The sequence below is a fragment of the Notothenia rossii genome (assembly GCF_949606895.1).
Source record: "Notothenia rossii genome assembly, chromosome: 2".
In the NCBI taxonomy this organism is placed as follows: Eukaryota; Metazoa; Chordata; class Actinopteri; order Perciformes; family Nototheniidae; genus Notothenia; species Notothenia rossii.
The window spans coordinates 46,587,456-46,606,475 of record NC_136904.1 but is presented as its reverse complement, the minus strand read 5'-3'; the positions used below and the strand labels follow the sequence as shown (position 1 = coordinate 46,606,475).

Here is a 19,020-nt window from a genome sequence, read left to right as displayed (position 1 = left end):
GTGTCGCCAGTACTCTGAAGCAGAAGGAAAACTGTGTTAGTTCAACATTAGCTGGGTTCACTAATGTTTTTACACATTTTAAAAGTTAAAAGTTATTTCATCAACATTGTTTGTGGGTCATGTCATTGTATTTATGTGCCCTCCGCCAATAAATAATTCAAGGTAGTGGGTTTGGAGCCGTTTATATTAAACAAAGAATATCTTCACTGTCCTGCCTCATGCAACTTGTCTTTTTTTTTTGAGACCAACTTTTTATTGTTGTTTTTTTTTGCCCTCACAAAATGGACTTATACTGTACAGATACAAATTATATAGACAAGATCCACGATTGCCTTGAGCTCTTCCCTATTTCGGTTTGAGGAGTACGCTATGGCGTTGCCTCGAACATAACCTTTTACAGTGTTCCATACATGCCTAACATCTTTAACTGAATTATAATTAAACAACATAAACTCTTTTAAGCCGATTTTAAGCCGTTGACAGTATTGTGAATCTTGTAATAATGTTAAATTGAATCTCCATCTTGCAGCTTGATTGTTCTCCTTAGAGAGAAAAAAGGTGCAGACATTGGTGGTGGTCTGATATTGACATATGTGATATTTCAGTATTTTGAACTAAATCTACAAGTTTAGAGGAGATTAAAATATAGTCTATCCTTGAAAATGTAAGATGCCTCTTAGAAAAGAAAGTAAACTCTTTTGATATAGGGTGCCTTACTCTCCATATATCGACCAACGCATAATTATTTTTAATGGTACTTAATGCTAGGTTAGCTGATGAATATCTAACAATGGATTAATTACAGCATTCATATCACCACCAATAATAATCTCATAATTGGTAATTTCGGAAATTACTTTTGAAAGTGATTCAAAGAACGTAGGTTCATGTGAGTTAGGTGCATAGCATGCAATCAAAGCTATCTTTCTATTGCAAATGATTCCTTGAAGATAAGTAATTCTTCCATCTTGATCTTGACCTTTGTTAACAATATGTCATTTTAAGTTATTGCGAATTCAAATGATTACTCCTTTAGTTTTACTGTTTGAAGATGAATAAGCCAAAACTTTATAAATATTAATCCCAATTTTATGTATATCTATAACTTGTCTGCTACTTGATGACAAAAACACCTCTCAACAGCCTAGCTTTAATCTCTTAACTAAGTGAAATGCTGCATCAATACGAGCTGCTTTTTAGTGTTTAAAGGTGTTCCGGTAGGGAGAAGGCTAGTTTGCTTGGTTAAAGAAAAAACGCATGTAAACAATGTCCTGGTAGATTTGATATAGAAACATTGTAACTAGTTGTGGTGCTAGCTAATCAGTTGGCATTTGATTAATGTAGCCTAAGCCATTAGCATGTGTGATGAACTAACATCAGAAAATAGCAGTTTAGGGTTGGTTACAACAAATTGATGGAGGATTCAATACAGCCTCGTATGATGAGCAATGTTTTCTAAAACTAATAAAAAAACTAAACTCAAACTGCAGTTAGCAGTTAGTTATCTTTATCCCTTTTTCATATTTAATACAACTGACTATACCCTTAAATATTTATGGAGATTTTATATCAGATCTTTCAATATTAATAAATGCACACAGAAGGATTTGATCATTTAATTTCCGATTTAAATATACATGAATCTTTCAACAAACATATTTTCGATGAACACTAAAATAAATGTAATATGAGTATAAAATACAAATCCACAAAGACTTTCAGTAACTAGATACAAATCAAAGACGAGCCCTGTCTGATAAGATGATATGTTATATGTAACGTCGTAGTTCTGTGTCCCAGTACATAATTCAGCATTGCAGAAATATTGGTGTCCTTTCTGATCACAGCCTTATCTTTAAAAAAAAAAACATGTTAGGTCAATGGGTTAATCCTGCTTTCATCATTTTGGAAGAGTTCTTGAACCAAACTGTTGCTTTCTTGATAAGATGACTGTATATAATATAATGCTTTACTTCCTGGTATCAACAAGAACCCCGCCCCCTGCTCACCCAGAGCCCTGCTGCTGGGATGTTCAGGACACACACACACACACTCTGGCTTCCTTACACTGGTCACCTGTTGCTTTTCAAATTGTTTGTAAGATTGTATTAATAACTTACAGGCCCGAGTCATTCTACAGAAAAGGTGGAATCTGGGCGATATAAATCTGCTGAAATATATTCCTTCTAAACACATCTAAAACATGTTAAATAGCAATAACTAACTCTTAACTTGATGAATCCACAACAAGTAGAGCTTAAAGTATTGTTATTATTTGTATACATTATACAAAGCTTATTTATATAGGAACGTCACTGGTGTTACGTGTTACCAGGAAGAAGAGTAACACCAGCGATGATAACACCAGTGACAATTTGGAGAAAACACTACCATTTTAACAAAATTGCTGCCATGTGTCAGACCAAATATGGCTTCAGTCAATATCAAAATCGTTTAACTCTTCAATACTGTAACGGACTGGTTATAATGTTGATGTTTGATGTTTTTGTTGTTCAGAGTTTGTTTGCATTTTACAGAGTGTCAGTGAACGTGCCACTGTTTTGATGGACGGTACTTGTGACCTGTAGCTGTGGGTTTGGGTGGGAGAGTGTTGTCTGGTTGGTTGGGGCTGGAAGAGGGAGGTTCCTGGCGAGGAAAGAAAGAGAGCTAGCGGGAGACGTGACGGAGTGTAAAGGCCCGTTTACACCTGCCAGTCACCTGAGAAGTCGCCGACGCCGACACCGACTGTTGCGTCGCCGGACTCTCCTGCGTATTTGCCGACTTCGCGCACTTGAACACACCGCAAATCCGAGCCGAGCACGTATGAACTGCGTATGCGTGAGTGGCAATAACTCTCCTTACCAGCAGGCGGCAGTAGTGTGTATTCATCATTCAAAAGAGGCAACAACCGGAACAACCGGAAGACAGAGAAGAAGAACCGACTCCGTGATATAAACAAACAACAAATAGCGTTTTTCTTTCCATTTTCACTCTCGTCCATTGAAAACATGAACAAACAGGAGCTTTATAAACCGATGAGGTTAAATAGCCGTCCGTGTGTGTTCCATCTTCCATTTTAAATCATTTGTTTACCTCCCTCACTTCCGTTAACGCTTCTCATGCACTGGTTCGCTAGCTGAACAGCCAATCAGTGTTATCCCTTTGTCCGACTTCCGGTGGTGTTCCCGACGCCGATTCAAGGCGTCAGGTCGGCAAAAAAGACCCGACGGTGCGGCGCACACCACTCCGAATAGGGTGTGCCCACGCTCATGTTCGGCCCGACTCCCATTTACTGCCGATTTCGGGCCGGTGTATCTGGGCCTTTAACCCTTCCTTTTCTTTTCTTTTCTTTTGTAAAGATGTGCAGCGTGGATTTAAGGAGGATATTGTGTTTTGTTCTCAGGTATGTTTGTGTTTGTATTTTTGTGTGATTACTTGATAAGATTTTCTTGTTCATTTCTTAATCTATAAATACTAAAGAAGACATTGAAGTGAGTGCTGCGGAGGATGTGCAGCGTGGATTTAAGGAGGATATTGTGTTTTGTTCTCAGAATAAACGCCAGAAAAGACACCTTGATGCTTCACTGTGTTTCATGATCGATAACAGGTCGCTTACGGTTGTGACCCGTTACATCTGCAAAAGTAAGTGACAGTAGTCCACCTTTTCTGTAGAACGACCCGGCCCTGATGAATTCAGACCTGTCATTGCCCTATGTCCCCGCCACAACCTGAGATCCTCAGATGCTCCTGGACCATTTCAGATTTCAGATACAAATACAGAGCAGATAAAGCATTTGCAGTCAGGGCTCCTGGTCTCTCAAGAGGACTATTTAACACCTAACTACATTGTAGCTGTGTATATGACATTACAATCTTTGAACTTAACAGTATATTCCCTTTGCACAAAGTTACATCTGAGAAAGGCTTGAAAGCTAAATAAGAGGCACTTTCGCAGAATGCAATGAGGAGTGAGTGTTGCAGGCAAGCTCATCAAAATGAACATCAACATGCTGCTCTGACCGTCAGTGAACCACCGTCTGTCTGGTAATCTCTGCAGGAACTGGCACATGGTTTACAGCAGTAAGCTCCTCCTGCTCAAACCATCTACATTCGCTGTGGTTTTGTTCATCATCAATCATTTTTTGTATAGAAAGGGTGCCGACCTTTGTTATTCCATAGTTCTATATCTGTATGTATACATAAAAACAATCATCAATGTTAAATAAACAGTACGTAGACAACAGTTGTGATTTGATCAGCTATTTCAGATACTTTGAATGCTCTCAGGCTGCAAGCCGATTTGAATGGTCAGTATCTGTAGATTCGACTCTTGGTAAACTATTTTACAAGTAACTTTTGTTAAATGGTTGGAGTAAAGGGCAGCTTTGGTCATTTGTGTACTACGTTTGCCCCCTGAAAAATAAATGAACAGCACTTATCCTTCAAGAACCTTTGTTACAGTACATTGTAGAATGCATGTGCCTACCTAAACGATATTTGGAGGTTTTAATAAAACAAATGTGTGCTTACCTGTGTGGTGTTGGAGCTGCTGTCCCCAGCAGTGTCCTCTCAGGTTAATCAGAGGGAGCAGTGCCGTACACACACACCCTCACACAGCCTGACGTCACACAGATTACAGGAACCTGCTGTCAACACTGTGATGTAACACTTCCCTGTCACCAGCTCCATTTTCTCTCGTTCTTATGTGAAGGCCAAACCGATGCAGGATTCCTAAACCAATGTGAGGTTCTATGGCAGAGGTGCCCAGTACGTCGACCGCGGTCGACCGGTCGACCGCGGGGGCAATGCTGGTAGATCGCGAGTCATTCATAAATTAAAAAAAATCCAGCTCCGTTAAAATAGACAAAACAGGTTTTGATCCCTCCTCCTTTGGCCTCCCTGCCACTTAATTCAGGAGTTGACTTGATTGACAGAAAAAGCGACCTATTGCTTTCCAGTCTGTTAACACAGAATGCAAAGCGATACAAAACCAGTCAAGTGCCGGGAGAGACAAACAACAAAATGAGTGCGGGAACGAGCAAAAAGCTAAAGACATACCACTTCCACACAGAATGGGAGGGAGAATCTTTGTTTGTGATGTCACATTCAAAGGTTATTTGCCTTATTTGTAAAGCAAGCGTCGCTCTGCCAAAGAAAGGTAACGTGGAGAGGCATTATCGGAGTGTTCACAAGGCATATGACAGCGACTTCCCTCCGAGTAGCGAGTTGAGAAAGAGAAAGGTCATGTATTATTGCTACACAAACATTATCTCTTAGTCTTAGTGTCGCCAACTCGTTTCTAACATGCAAAAAGACAAACAAATGCGTCTATGGTCGGTGTATTTTCGACCTTTCCAATCCAGAAGAGATCTCTCTCTCCCCCGTCTGTTTGCAAGGGGGCGGGGCAGTTTACACACACGCAGCTGCTACATGCAGCAACACACGGAGGAGATGGTGGAGAGAAGCGCTCCAAGGTGTGGTTACATGTTACCCGTCTTGAGGTGGACAATGCTCGTCACCAAAAGAGTTTAGCATGTAAGGGCGGTAACACGAGCAATTTGTCTAAACATTTAGCAAAAGTGCACCACATTCAGACCGAGGAATGCACCGGGTTCCACTGTCTTTCTAGTAGCTCTGTAGCCCCATCCACGAGTAACGTTTCCACGTCAGGTGTTATGTATGCTAGCAGCAACACACGGAGTTAACTACATTATACAAACATGGGTTAATGATTAGAGGTAACTGAGTTATTTATTTTGTTAAAGTTTCAGCTATTCTGTTTCCAGTTCTGTCATCAGATTATTTAATAAGATTTGTTAAAACATTGTTGTTTCTTTTGATGTGAAATATTATTTATTTAATTCAAATAAAAAGCAATGTTAATTTTGTTCACAATTTGTTAAGTTAATTTAATAATATATGTATTTTTGAATCAAGTATTCATCTTTATTGTCTTCATTGTTAGTTTCCACATGCCTAAAACAACCTCAAACTAAATCTAAAAGTTGATGGCTAAATAAGAGCGTTTGAGAAATTGTGCAAGGCACACAGTAGTAGTCCGAATAGTCGATTAATCGTTTCATTAATCTATAGATTAATCGATAATCAAATTAGTCGTTTGTTGCAGCCCTATTGTAGTTATCCCATGTAAAAATAAAACGTGTTATTCAGCAACCCTTGCAATTTGGGTTTTTATTTTTGGTTGGTAGACCTCGGTTAGCTGGTCATTTCAAAAGTAGCTCACCAGCCAAAAAAGTGTGGGCACCCCTGTTCTATGGTATAATAATCTACATTTTGAAAACATAAAAAATGTCCTGACTGCCTTTATATTAACCAAACATTCTGAGTGTGAGGCACTCAGCAAGGCTACAGCTGTCTGACACTGAAATCCAAACCAATACTGCACACCTCCCTCAGGTCTGATTATTTACGACATCTGCTGATTCCGGTGCCTCCCTGATATTTTAATATTAGTTGTTTTTCTTTTAAACTGGGACAAAGGATTAACCCAACAGTTTCAGACTTCCTTTCCGAGGAACTTGCACTGAACATAAACGTAATAATAAATAACGTCCAGGAACAACAGTGGGTATGAAAAGCATCATTGTCAGTATCACTTAGTGCACTCCTTACACAAATATAACCCCAAAAAGAAATATCAGAACTAAAGCTATGCCGTTCATGTGTGATTTAATAAAATATATAAATCAAAAAGAGATTATGTATAACTATGTTTATGACTACACGTTTTTCAAATTAGTTTGAATAAATTGCTCAAATCTTTATTTCTTATGTGTACAGTATTTTTTTTTTTCTGGTAACGCTCGAGGAACTTAAACGATTTAAAACATGATCAGTGTCAACTTTAATTTGATCTGACAAACAGTTATACAGTGTGCACTTCACATGGAAAATATATAATTGGTTCCTTAGCTCATTGTCTTATTTAAGTCAACAGAAGGATTCAGACAAACCACTTCAAAATCCTTTATTAACACCTGTACTCATTTACATGTTATTTACATGTGTTCTGCCAGGCTGATCCTGGCAGTGCTCCAGCTGCAGGGTTCAGTCAGCGCTCTGCAGGGCCGAGGCCCAGGCTGCGTCACACGGGCCGTCAGGCAGGATCCAGCTGGGAGGGACCGCAGAACCATCGGGATGATCCGCTGGAGTCACAAAAACATCCCACTCCCTCCTGAAAGAAAACACAGCCCCACAAATCAATGTCATGTCAATGACATGACAGCAGGGCATGTGAGCCTTCACACTATCACGTGACTAAAAAGTGTCTGTCAATCCATTTTCAGTCAATTCACTTGACATGTCACTTGATACGAGTTGCCGAAGGACTTTATGGCACTAAAATGATTTTGGTGAAACTGGATTTTTTTAAATGTTTACCCTCTGATGACCTCCGGCTGCTCTGCCTCTTGGATAGACAGTTTCCTGAGAGATACTTGTTGCTTAAGTAACAACCGCTAACAGTAGCTGCCGTCAGTTAGTTAGCTGTTAGCACAGTGCTGAGGACTGGGCGCTTTGAGCACGTACACTCTGTTTCCTCCGCTAGCAAAGGATCTTAGGGCTGCTGCTAGGAGCATGATGCCATCACTGATGATATGGATTGTTTTGTTGCACTTTCATCCTGTTTGGCTGTGTTAGAAAAATGAATCGCTATATTTGAATCATAAGTAATTTGATCCAAATGGATATATTTGCAAAGTAAGAGCTGGATATATTAACAGCTGTGTATAACTCTATAGACACCACTTGTAGACCCCCGATCGTATCACATCACTACTGTCACTTATCTTGTATCATTCATCTGAAGGGCTACTTCATTACTGATAGAAGCAAATATCAAACAAAATTAGCAAGTTAACAAAATATCAAAGAAAATGAACAAGTTCAGGTCGTAACCACTCTGGAGCGGCAGCTGCTGTGGAGTAGCAGTGTATTGCTGGAGGGACAGGAGCAGCAGAGCACTGCAGACATTGACAGAAGCTGTGGAACCGCAGTCGCATTACCATCAGCCACATTGCACTCTGGGTAGAAAGTGATTTGAGAAGTAACGCGATCTCTCCCCTACTTGTATGTACACATCACTTAATGTTTATTGTTGTTGAGCATCTCTACTACTGTGTAAGTACAAGGAGAGCATCACAGACATAAAGACAGGTAGAATAGAGTGGTTTCTCATACAAATATCTGTAATTCATCATAAACATTTATTTATGTGTCCATTTCGGCTACCACCATTTTGTTTATGACAGGCTGAAGGGCAGATGAAGATACCTGATTTGCAGAAGAGCGTGCAGGGAGTGCTCCGCCTGGGTGTAGTAATCTCTGAAGGGCTGCAGGACACAACCAGCAGGAAGCTCCTCTGAGACACACACAGGGGAAATAAGGGTCACAGTATTATAAAAGCAGCCATGTATGTCAGCCGTACTGTTACAGTATGGACTAAAGTGCTGAGGTGGAGGGAGGGAGCCGTTACCCCCGAACAACATGGCGTCCACTCTGCGTTTCCTCTGCAGCTGTTTCTCCCTCTCCTTCTTCATTTGCTTCTCCTGCTCCCTCCTCCTCTCCTCCTCCTGCTCTCCTTCCAGCATCACCATCAGAGCTTTCTCCTCGGCGGAGTAAATGCCCGTCCTCCTCTTCATCACACACCTCAGCTGCTCCAGCCTGCTGCTGAACGCCTCGTCGCATTCTCGCTCAGTGGAGACCCCTGCCAAGAACACAGCGACAAATGAGAGACGCATCGATAGCGATCAGTCTGATGACAGGAAGTCAGTCCATTTGATTCTTTAACCCAGTCGATTGTGGGTGTGTAGTTCTGCATTTTACTGACACAGCAACTCTAAAAGTGACCTTTATGCTACAGGTGTAACCAAAAACCTGGGCTTACTTCCATCTCTTCGACTGGGTAACCTGCTATGGGATCAAGCTGCCTGGCTGAAACCCACCTTTCCTCGAAGCGGCCTCTTTCCTTAGCTTGCGCAGTTTCTCCAGAGATCTCAGAATGTCCTGCATCCTCTTCACGTCTGCCTGCTTCTTCCTCACCTCACAGAGAACAGAGTCTGCAGCCAGCTTCAGCTCCCTCTCCTGCAACAGAAACATGTCAACTCAGACCATTCCTTCCTACCTGTGACCTGCTGGCGACCAAACACTGTGGTTAACAGCTCGTCTGAATGAACGAAAAGTCACAGCATGAGGTGATCTGTGCACAGCCATTTCTTATGTTTTGAATAATTAGGGCCCGTAAACTATTTCATTCAATCCTAAGACTGCCCCTGCCGACCGTTATAATAAAAGGACATTTAATGCTTTATTGAACATCAAAAATCTACTTCCATTCCCTCCACAGTCCTGAAAGGAGACAAAAAACTAAGACAGAATACAATGTTTACAATGTTTATGGCTAGATGTGCGGTTTTTTTAAGGATATTGTTGAGATGAATAGAAATTAATAAAATAATTGAAAATGTTAACATGCCAGAAAAGAAACCTCTCTGTCAACATCTATCATTGGAGACCCCGGAGCAGGGGATGAATGTGTCTACCAATCAGAGGGTCAGCGGCAGATCTCCAGCCCCCGCTGTCACTAGACCAGATAGTAGGCATGTAGATTGAAAAGTGTGTGAAAGGCGCTTTGGGTAAAAGCCTCAGCTGAAGGACATGTCATCAGCGCGAGTTCATATTTGACTTTATTTAGACATTAATCAGGAGGACACATAAGTGGTGTAAAGTAACTAAGTAGATTTACTCACTGTAATTCAGTACCATTTTGAGATTTACTAGATTATTTTGCCACTTAGTACTTCTACTCCACTACAGTTCAGAGGTAAATGGTGCACTTTTACTCCACTACATGTATTTAATACCTTTAGTTACTTTACAGATCTGGATGAATGATGTGAAATCTAATCAAGTGTTAAATCAGACTTTAGTTCCACCTGGAGTAAATCCACAAGCTATACCCTGCAGTATACAAAGTCATTCAAACTAGCTGCACCTTTACTAGCTTTGAGAACACCTTCATGATCAATCATTATAAAACATATCATATATATTATTCTGAAATGGACCAATCTGCACAATGACTACTTTTACTTCACTTTACTTTGCAGGACTTTTACTTGTAACAGAGTATTCCTCCTCTCTGGTACTATTTTTCACAAAAGTTCAACTCTGCTGAATACCAATGTTGCTCTGTGTTTGCTGGACAGATGTGTCTGCTAACACATTATAACACCTTTAAAAGGTGATGACATGTTTTCTTTAAACTTATTTTGCCCCAAAGTAGAGAAAAACTGTATCCAGGCAAATATGTGTACCTTCTTCTTCTCCTCCACTTCGTGTATCTTCTGCATCCTCCATTTGTCTATGGCCGCCTCCTTCTCAGTGATGAGCTGCTCCCTCTCCCTCTCCTCCACCTGGAGCCGGCTCCTGGCTCTTAGGCGCCGGGCCCTCCTCTTAGCAACACGGCACAGTTTAGATTTCCAGCTTGCTAAACCCTTACTGTCACTGAGGACTTCGAGACTGTCCTGTAGCTCTTTCTTCACATTTAAAGCCAATAAATACGAGTCCGTCCAAACACTCTCTTCCTCGACACTGTTCCTCAGGGTTTCGCAAGACTGTTCCAGCCGGGCGACGAGCTGAGCGGCCGCACACAGAGCCTCCTTCAGCCCTGCAGCCGGGGCACAGCTGCGGGGTGAAGGGTGCCGCTGGGTCCTGGACGTTCTCTCTTTTCCTTTTAAGAACCGTCCGAGCCACTGCTGGTCCTGCCTTCTCTGGAGGGCTGCTTCATCCTCAGGCTGTGTTGTTTCTCCCGAAGTCCTGTCATAGTCCTTACCCTGCGTAGGAAACCGAGCTGCCCTCTCAGAGAAACCCTTAAACCGCTGCTCTTTCTGACCTGAGTCGTGCCGGGCAGTCTGAGGAAAGGCTCCATACTGCTGGGTACCGGTGAAAGGTTGAAAGCTTGAGGCTTCCCTGATGCTGTATGTGCTCACCGGGGCGTTGGGGTAGTGTACGGGGGGTGGACAGCCGAAAGGAGGCGGGGGGATGGAGGGGTTGAACCCATAAGGAAGAGGCATGCGAGGCCCCCCGAAACCCACTCCTCCTTCGGGAGACGGCGGGGGGAATTCGCACCTATAGCCGTACGGGTTACCGTCATACCCAGGTCCCGGTGGCCAAAGTGGAGCAGCGTGGTCCGGCTGTGTCTGTTGATGAGTCGCGCTGCACGGCGGAGGTATGTTAAAGCTGGCGGTGTATGGTGCTTCCAGATAGCCGGCATTATAGGCAGGAGGATGCAGTGTTTCTGATGAAGCATGGTGATATATGTTGTCCATGCCGTGAACAATAGTACATTAAATGTATGTTATCTACATAAATAAACAGTTACACATTCATCTCAACTCTTCACAGGATCCATGTTTAGGTGACGTCGTCGGTTATTATTCCTGTTTCCGGCAGCTTTAAATCTTTTGTATGTTACAGCGCTACTCTGGCTAAAGTCAGTACTGCCAAGTGCCAACAACGAACTGCGGTCAAGCCAGCCGTCTTTCACTTTTGCGTGGTCAAACCAGCCGCCCCTGTATTTTGAGTGCGCGATTAGTTACAGGTTTACGGTAATGCATTAAAACAGCCCTGGGAAGCTGTTGTAATTGACTGAAGTGACTTTCGAATACATTTTCGAATACATAAGTACATACATACATAAGTAGTTTATGAAACTGCCAGTTTTGTACTTAGTACTTCTTAGACTACTTGCAAACATAATATGAAGTACTTTTACTGTGTACTTTTCAGTAATTTGAGTTTCAAAGTCCCCCCCAGAGAACAAGAATGAGCATTTTTGTCTAACTTTGGTGTGGGATAAAAAGCATTTCTTCCATAAGTAGTTTATGAAACTGCCAGTTTTGTACTTAGTACTTCTTAGAGTACTTGCAAACAAAATATGAAGTACTTTTACTGTGTACTTTTCAGTAATTTGAGTTTCAAAGCCCCCCCCAGAGAACAAGAATGAGCATTTTTGTCTAGCTTTGGTGTGGGATAAAAAGCATTTCTTCCATAAGTAGTTTATAAAACTGCCAGTTTTGTACTTAGTACTTCTTAGACTACTTGCAAACATAATATGAAGTACTTTTACTGTGTACTTTTTCAGTAATTTGAGTTTCAAAGTCCCCCCCAGAGAACAAGATTGAGCATTTTTGTCTAACTTTGGTGTGGGATAAAAATAATTTCTTCCATAAGTAGTTTATAAAACTGCCAGTTTTGTACTTAGTACTTCTTAGACTACTTGCAAACATAATATGAAGTACTTTTACTGTGTACTTTTCAGTAATTTGAGTTTCAAAGTCCCCCCCAGAGAACAAGAATGAGCATTTTTGTCTAACTTTGGTGTGGGATAAAAAGCATTTCTTCCATAAGTAGTTTATGAAACTGCCAGTTTTGTACTTAGTACTTCTTAGAGTACTTGCAAACATAATATGAAGTACTTTTACTGTGTACTTTTTCAGTCATTTGAGTTTCAAAGCCCCCCCCAGAGAACAAGAATGAGCATTTTTGTCTAACTTTGGTGTGGGATAAAAAGCATTTCTTCCATAAGTAGTTTATAAAACTGCCAGTTTTGTACTTAGTACTTCTTAGACTACTTGCAAACATAATATGAAGTACTTTTACTGTGTACTTTTTCAGTAATTTGAGTTTCAAAGCCCCCCCCAGAGAACAAGAATGAGCATTTTTGTCTAACTTTGGTGTGGGATAAAAAGCATTTCTTCCATAAGTAGTTTATGAAACTGCCAGTTTTGTACTTAGTACTTCTTAGACTACTTGCACAAATAATTTGAAGTACTTTTACTGTGTACTTTTCAGTAATTTGAGTTTCAAAGTCCCCCCCAGAGAACAAGAATGAGCATTTTTGTCTAACTTTGGTGTGGGATAAAAAGCATTTCTTCCATAAGTAGTTTATGAAACTGCCAGTTTTGTACTTAGTACTTCTTAGACTACTTTCAAACATAATATGAAGTACTTTTACTGTGTACTTTTCAGTAATTTGAGTTTCAAAGTCCCCCCCAGAGAACAAGAATGAGCATTTTTGTCTAACTTTGGTGTGGGATAAAAAGCATTTCTTCCATAAGTAGTTTATGAAACTGCCAGTTTTGTACTTAGTACTTCTTAGACTACTTGCACAAATAATTTGAAGTACTTTTACTGTGTACTTTTCAGTAATTTGAGTTTCAAAGTCCCCCCCAGAGAACAAGAATGAGCATTTTTGTCTAACTTTGGTGTGGGATAAAAAGCATTTCTTCCATAAGTAGTTTATAAAACTGCCAGTTTTGTACTTAGTACTTCTTAGACTACTTGCAAACATAATATGAAGTACTTTTACTGTGTACTTTTTCAGTAATTTGAGTTTCAAAGTCCCCCCCAGAGAACAAGATTGAGCATTTTTGTCTAACTTTGGTGTGGGATAAAAATAATTTCTTCCATAAGTAGTTTATAAAACTGCCAGTTTTGTACTTAGTACTTCTTAGACTACTTGCAAACATAATATGAAGTACTTTTACTGTGTACTTTTCAGTAATTTGAGTTTCAAAGTCCCCCCCAGAGAACAAGAATGAGCATTTTTGTCTAACTTTGGTGTGGGATAAAAAGCATTTCTTCCATAAGTAGTTTATAAAACTGCCAGTTTTGTACTTAGTACTTCTTAGACTACTTGCAAACATAATATGAAGTACTTTTACTGTGTACTTTTTCAGTAATTTGAGTTTCAAAGCCCCCCCCAGAGAACAAGAATGAGCATTTTTGTCTAACTTTGGTGTGGGATAAAAAGCATTTCTTCCATAAGTAGTTTATGAAACTGCCAGTTTTGTACTTAGTACTTCTTAGAGTACTTGCAAACATAATATGAAGTACTTTTACTGTGTACTTTTTCAGTAATTTGAGTTTCAAAGTCCCCCCCAGAGAACAAGATTGAGCATTTTCGTCTAACTTTGGTGTGGGATAAAAAGCATTTCTTCCATAAGTAGTTTATGAAACTGCCAGTTTTGTACTTAGTACTTCTTAGACTACTTGCAAACATAATATGAAGTACTTTTACTGTGTACTTTTCAGTAATTTGAGTTTCAAAGTCCCCCCCAGAGAACAAGAATGAGCATTTTTGTCTAACTTTGGTGTGGGATAAAAAGCATTTCTTCCATAAGTAGTTTATGAAACTGCCAGTTTTGTACTTAGTACTTCTTAGACTACTTGCAAACATAATATGAAGTACTTTTACTGTGTACTTTTTCAGTAATTTGAGTTTCAAAGTCCCCCCCAGAGAACAAGATTGAGCATTTTCGTCTAACTTTGGTGTGGGATAAAAAGCATTTCTTCCATAAGTAGTTTATGAAACTGCCAGTTTTTTACTTAGTACTTCTTAGACTACTTGCACAAATAATTTGAAGTACTTTTACTGTGTACTTTTCAGTAATTTGAGTTTCAAAGTCCCCCCCAGAGAACAAGAATGAGCATTTTTGTCTAACTTTGGTGTGGGATAAAAAGCATTTCTTCCATAAGTAGTTTATGAAACTGCCAGTTTTGTACTTAGTACTTCTTAGACTACTTGCACAAATAATTTGAAGTACTTTTACTGTGTACTTTTCAGTAACTTTGGGTTTTCTATTTTGTAATTTAATATACAAATTGAAACACCATGATTTATTTTTAATAAAATAAGGCATCATATTCCTAGGAAAACTTAAAAAAAAGTATTTTTATTGCTGTTATAGATCAACTTTAATGATTATCAAGCCGTGATCGCCTTTGTAAATATTGAAAGAACACACTGGAAGTTGCTGGTTAGTGATTGTTTTCATTCAGAAATCCCTTTCATTTAAATATGTATATATGTTTGATGCTGTTTTGAAATAACATCACTTTTTTTTTTAGTACTTATTTCCCGCCATAACATCAGTATTTTTGGTGGATCCAGCGGCAAATTCCAAAGAGAAAGCAGACTCGGAAAATGCTGCGAAAAGAGTACGGTAAGTCAGCAAATTAGATATAAAGTGATCTTAGAATTATATTTAGTGCTTTGTGTTTAAGTAAACATGTACAAGTATGTTAACAGAAGTTCCCAAACCCACACCACTGAAGCATTTATTTTGTGCTTGGTGGTCTCAGCTGTTTTTTAAATGATATTTCCTTATCCCGCCCTTAGTATCTGTGTACACAATTGTAAATGAAGTAGCTCAGTAAGCAAGGTAACCTACAATATTTTCCAGTGTCCATACTGTTCGGATGGAGTGTTTTTATTTTACACAATATTTAAAGATTTTTATTCTACATGTGTCTGTTGGGAGTTACATTAGAGACTATTCCACAATGTGTTTTACAAAGGGAATACTTCAAGATGAGGAGGACCTGCTATGGCAAGGAGGACTGGGGGACTGTCAAATGGAGAGGAGCAACCATGCACCATCCAGTTCAACGTGATGGCAGTAGCTGTGGGGTCATTGTTACCATGGTAACGTAGTTTTTTACTTTAACTACTATATGTAATATTTATGCTTCTGCTACATATTCTTATATTTATTTCAGTGTCTTGATTATTATACAAGTTTAAAGTATAAAATCGTCAATGATGTTAAAAAATAAGTCATTAGTTTCTGAATTATCAATTTTCAGTTTATTTTTTAGGGGAATTGTGTAAAACTGATGAGAGGGCTGGTTGTTGACACAGCCCATGTAGTTTGTCATGTACATTCTTCAAGTTGTGTTAATTACCTCATTACAACTATTAGTTATTAATAGTTTGATCATTTTTATTGAAATATCAATTCAATTTTGGAATTTTACTGGCAAAAACAATGTAGCGCAGATGACAAGTGTGATTCTGTGTGTTGGTGTGTAGATGGCAAGAGCAGTGATGGAGGCCTTTCCTTTATTACCAGTTATGTCCTTTGGGACATCCAAAAAGGAGATGGCTTGTGAGAGGAGAAAGTTTGCACTTTCAATACTCAATGGTTCAGGTTTGTAAGTCATTTGTCCTGCTTTACGTTATGGTTCTTAGTTAGTTGTTATGGAAATGATGAACTTCTATTAATCCAATGCAATCAAACAAATCTACAATAACTACAGCCTGTAAAATTGCCTTTGAGTCCACACACTACTGCATTTATAGCCGACAGCATCATTGATTTTAAGCACAGGGCCCAAACCAAATATTCCATACATATCTCAGTTGAACCCATAACTTATATTTCTCTCACACACACTCCATTGAGACATTAACAGTTGAAGAATAACTTTTTTTCCTGCTGCAATAAGGAATGTAAATACTGACACTTAAACTGTCACGGTTTGTGTCAGGAGAGCAGGGAAGAGGAAACGAATACCGATTGTACCAGGCATCCAGGAACAGTTTATAGGTGGTTTATTGAAAAAAAACAGAAGCTTACAGGCAGAGCGGCAGGAGGCATGGGTGAAATATGGAACACAAAACAGGGCTTAGAGTGAAACAGTGACAAATATAAATTGCTGCATTTTTAAATTTGTTGCATACAGGTCATTGCCTAGTAATGTTTAGAATATTACGGATTGTTTATGTATGTCTGCTTATATGTTGTTCTGTTCACACTGTGTACATAGTCTTCTTTTTAAAACATCCATCCTTAAAAACATATTAAACCTGTGTTGATGATCCCATTCATGATCCATTTAGAGTTCATAAGCTATAATTTACAGCTGAACAGCTGCATAGAATTTGACTGCACTTCTGCTGCCAATAAACTGTTAACTGTATACATATACAGTATGTCTAAATAACATATTTTCTTTCCTGCAGTGTTTAACATGGAGAACAACTGTGCAATGTGCTCTGCCTCAAAGCCCCCAGGATCTGGGCCTCCCACTACAGATTGGGTGAGTGTTTGTCGTAGTGTAGTTATAATAGTGCTTCATCATATTCTAATCAAATTCAATTTATGATATTAGATGTATTTACAAAACTGTTGAGTCACTGGGTCTATCCAGATCAGGCGGTCCAGCGAAAACGCCGCAGGGCCATGCTTCGATTTCTACTTTTCAGCGCATGCTGAATAATTTTTTTACGGCAACCTCGTGCATCGCCCCAGCTGCAGCCCACACACATTAACTCTATTCAAAATGACTGGAACCAATATAAATTGATTTACTAAAAAAACAGTCAAGACAACTTCTCTCAGATAAATGGTAATGCATATACATTGTTTACACATATAATGAACAGAGAGAATATAAAATGTGATGAGCAGTGGAATAGGGATACTGACAATTCTAATCATGTCTAATAGCAACATATTCAATTAAAGTGTAACTTCACCCCAGGTTTGAGCCTAAGTCCACCCACATGATGACAATAGCCTCAATGCAGCGTTGACAAATATGACAAAGCTACAATAGCTTGGAAAATAGCAATATGGGGCACTGAATTAACGCACCCCGCGGTTCCTCCACCTCACTCTACGCCGCTGGGAGACTGACGGTACATGTCCACCAGATCAGGCCTGGAAACCAAGTTATACCTTGAGGCAACACTCCTAATGGAAAACGGACCACTTGGAAAGACGTTTGTTGTGTTATCTGCTGTTGTCCTCTTTCACACACCAACATCCTGTAAGTCACTATCAAAATATGGGAAGCAGGGAGAAGCAGGTCATATGCAATACATAACTGACCAATTAAGAATACCAAAAGGTAACTACATTATAGTGATGCAACATGGGGTTTTCCCAGAACTATAAATCTTCTAGCTATAACTACCTCAAAAACATTTGTATTTGAAAAACTGAAAATGGAGACATAATATAGTTATTTTCAGATATGAAACTGGTGTTTGAGGCGAGTATGCTACAGAATATAGCTACATGTAATAAAGTTGACATGAATCTAATTTTGCCCAAATTATTCTCTATTGCACTTCATTACTTCATCATTTCCGATGACAAGATGTATCAGATTTGATGGTCACTCATTTCATTTTACAGATACAGTGTGACACCTGTGAAAGATGGTTCCATGAGCAGTGCCTGGGGATGAATCAGGACCAACTCCAAGAAGCCAGGGCAAGCAATTGGAATTGCTTTCTCTGCAACTAGGGCAGAAGAATAAAGAAAAAGGGGGAAAAATCTGTTTGCCTGTTTTTTTCATACATACACAATCACTGAATGACAGTGTTTCAGTTGATAAGCTTTCATTTTCATTTTCATTTTCATATTATGTTTGCAAGTAGTCTAAGAAGTACTAAGTACAAAACTGGCAGTTTCATAAACTACTTATGGAAGAAATGCTTTTTATCCCACACCAAAGTTAGACAAAAATGCTCATTCTTGTTCTCTGGGGGGGACTTTGAAACTCAAATTACTGAAAAGTACACAGTAAAAGTACTTCATATTATGTTTGCAAGTAGTCTAAGAAGTACTAAGTACAAAATTGGCAGTTTTATAAACTACTTATGGAAGAAATTATTTTTATCCCACACCAAAGTTAGACGAAAATGCTCAATCTTGTTCTCTGGGGGGGACTTTGAAACTCAAATTACTGAAAAAGTACACAGTAAAAGTACTTCATATTATGTTTGCAAGTAGTCTAAGAAGTACTAAGTACAAAACTGGCAGTTTTATAAACTACTTATGGAAGAAATGCTTTTTATCCCACACCAAAGTTAGACAAAAATGCTCATTCTTGTTCTCTGGGGGGGACTTTGAAACTCAAATTACTGAAAAGTACACAGTAAAAGTACTTCAAATTATTTGTGCAAGTAGTCTAAGAAGTACTAAGTACAAAACTGGCAGTTTTATAAACTACTTATGGAAGAAATTATTTTTATCCCACACCAAAGTTAGACAAAAATGCTCATTCTTGTTCTCTGGGGGGGACTTTGAAACTCAAATTACTGAAAAGTACACAGTAAAAGTACTTCATATTATGTTTGCAAGTAGTCTAAGAAGTACTAAGTACAAAACTGGCAGTTTTATAAACTACTTATGGAAGAAATGC

The 19,020-nt window shown here is 39.2% G+C and overlaps 3 protein-coding genes and 2 long non-coding RNA genes across 6 annotated transcripts in view; 2 read left to right on the top strand and 3 right to left on the bottom strand.

Annotated features, from left to right (window-relative positions):
* ubap1lb (ubiquitin associated protein 1-like b) overlaps window positions 1-4,740 on the bottom strand; it is a 16,861-nt gene extending 12,121 nt beyond the window's left edge. Inside the window, exon 1 of one of the 2 annotated variants that reach the window (XM_079662212.1) lies at window positions 4,531-4,740. The gene's annotated coding sequence lies outside the window, so the exon portion shown is untranslated. Of the gene's footprint in view, window positions 1-2,582; window positions 2,701-4,530 lie in introns of those variants that run through there. The other variant, XM_079662213.1, reaches the window with a different exon arrangement.
* Window positions 3,522-7,166, top strand: LOC307026724. Its single transcript, XR_013804441.1, has 2 exons — window positions 3,522-3,642; window positions 7,038-7,166. It is a non-coding gene; the product is annotated as an uncharacterized lncRNA (long non-coding RNA).
* Window positions 6,975-11,479, bottom strand: pdcd7 (programmed cell death 7). The gene is made up of 5 exons (XM_079662182.1): window positions 10,335-11,479; window positions 8,964-9,102; window positions 8,495-8,725; window positions 8,293-8,380; window positions 6,975-7,195 (listed from the first exon to the last, which is right to left on the bottom strand). The coding sequence occupies exons 1-5, from the start codon at window positions 11,346-11,348 to the stop codon at window positions 7,069-7,071; spliced, it is 1,599 nt and encodes a 532-aa protein (XP_079518308.1). The 5' UTR covers window positions 11,349-11,479; the 3' UTR covers window positions 6,975-7,068.
* The window catches only part of spg21 (SPG21 abhydrolase domain containing, maspardin), a 19,464-nt gene continuing 11,565 nt past the window's right edge, over window positions 11,122-19,020 (top strand). The window contains exon 1 of the mRNA XM_079662239.1: window positions 11,122-11,248. The gene's annotated coding sequence lies outside the window, so the exon portion shown is untranslated. The remainder of the gene's footprint in view (window positions 11,249-19,020) is intronic.
* LOC307026726 overlaps window positions 16,401-19,020 on the bottom strand; it is a 17,934-nt gene continuing 15,314 nt past the window's right edge. The window contains exon 2 of the long non-coding RNA XR_013804442.1: window positions 16,401-18,115. This is a non-coding gene — a long non-coding RNA (uncharacterized lncRNA). The remainder of the gene's footprint in view (window positions 18,116-19,020) is intronic.

Coding starts and splice junctions, on each gene's coding strand:
- pdcd7 (XM_079662182.1), bottom strand. CDS start 11,348: ATGGACAACATATATCACCATGCTTCATCAGAAACACTGCATCCTCCT. Junction 9,103..10,334: donor AAGTGGAGGAGAAGAAGAAG/GTACACATATTT, acceptor TTTCTGTTGCAG/GAGAGGGAGCTGAAGCTGGC. Junction 7,196..8,292: donor CACGCTCTTCTGCAAATCAG/GTATCTTCATCT, acceptor GTTTTCTTTCAG/GAGGGAGTGGGATGTTTTTG.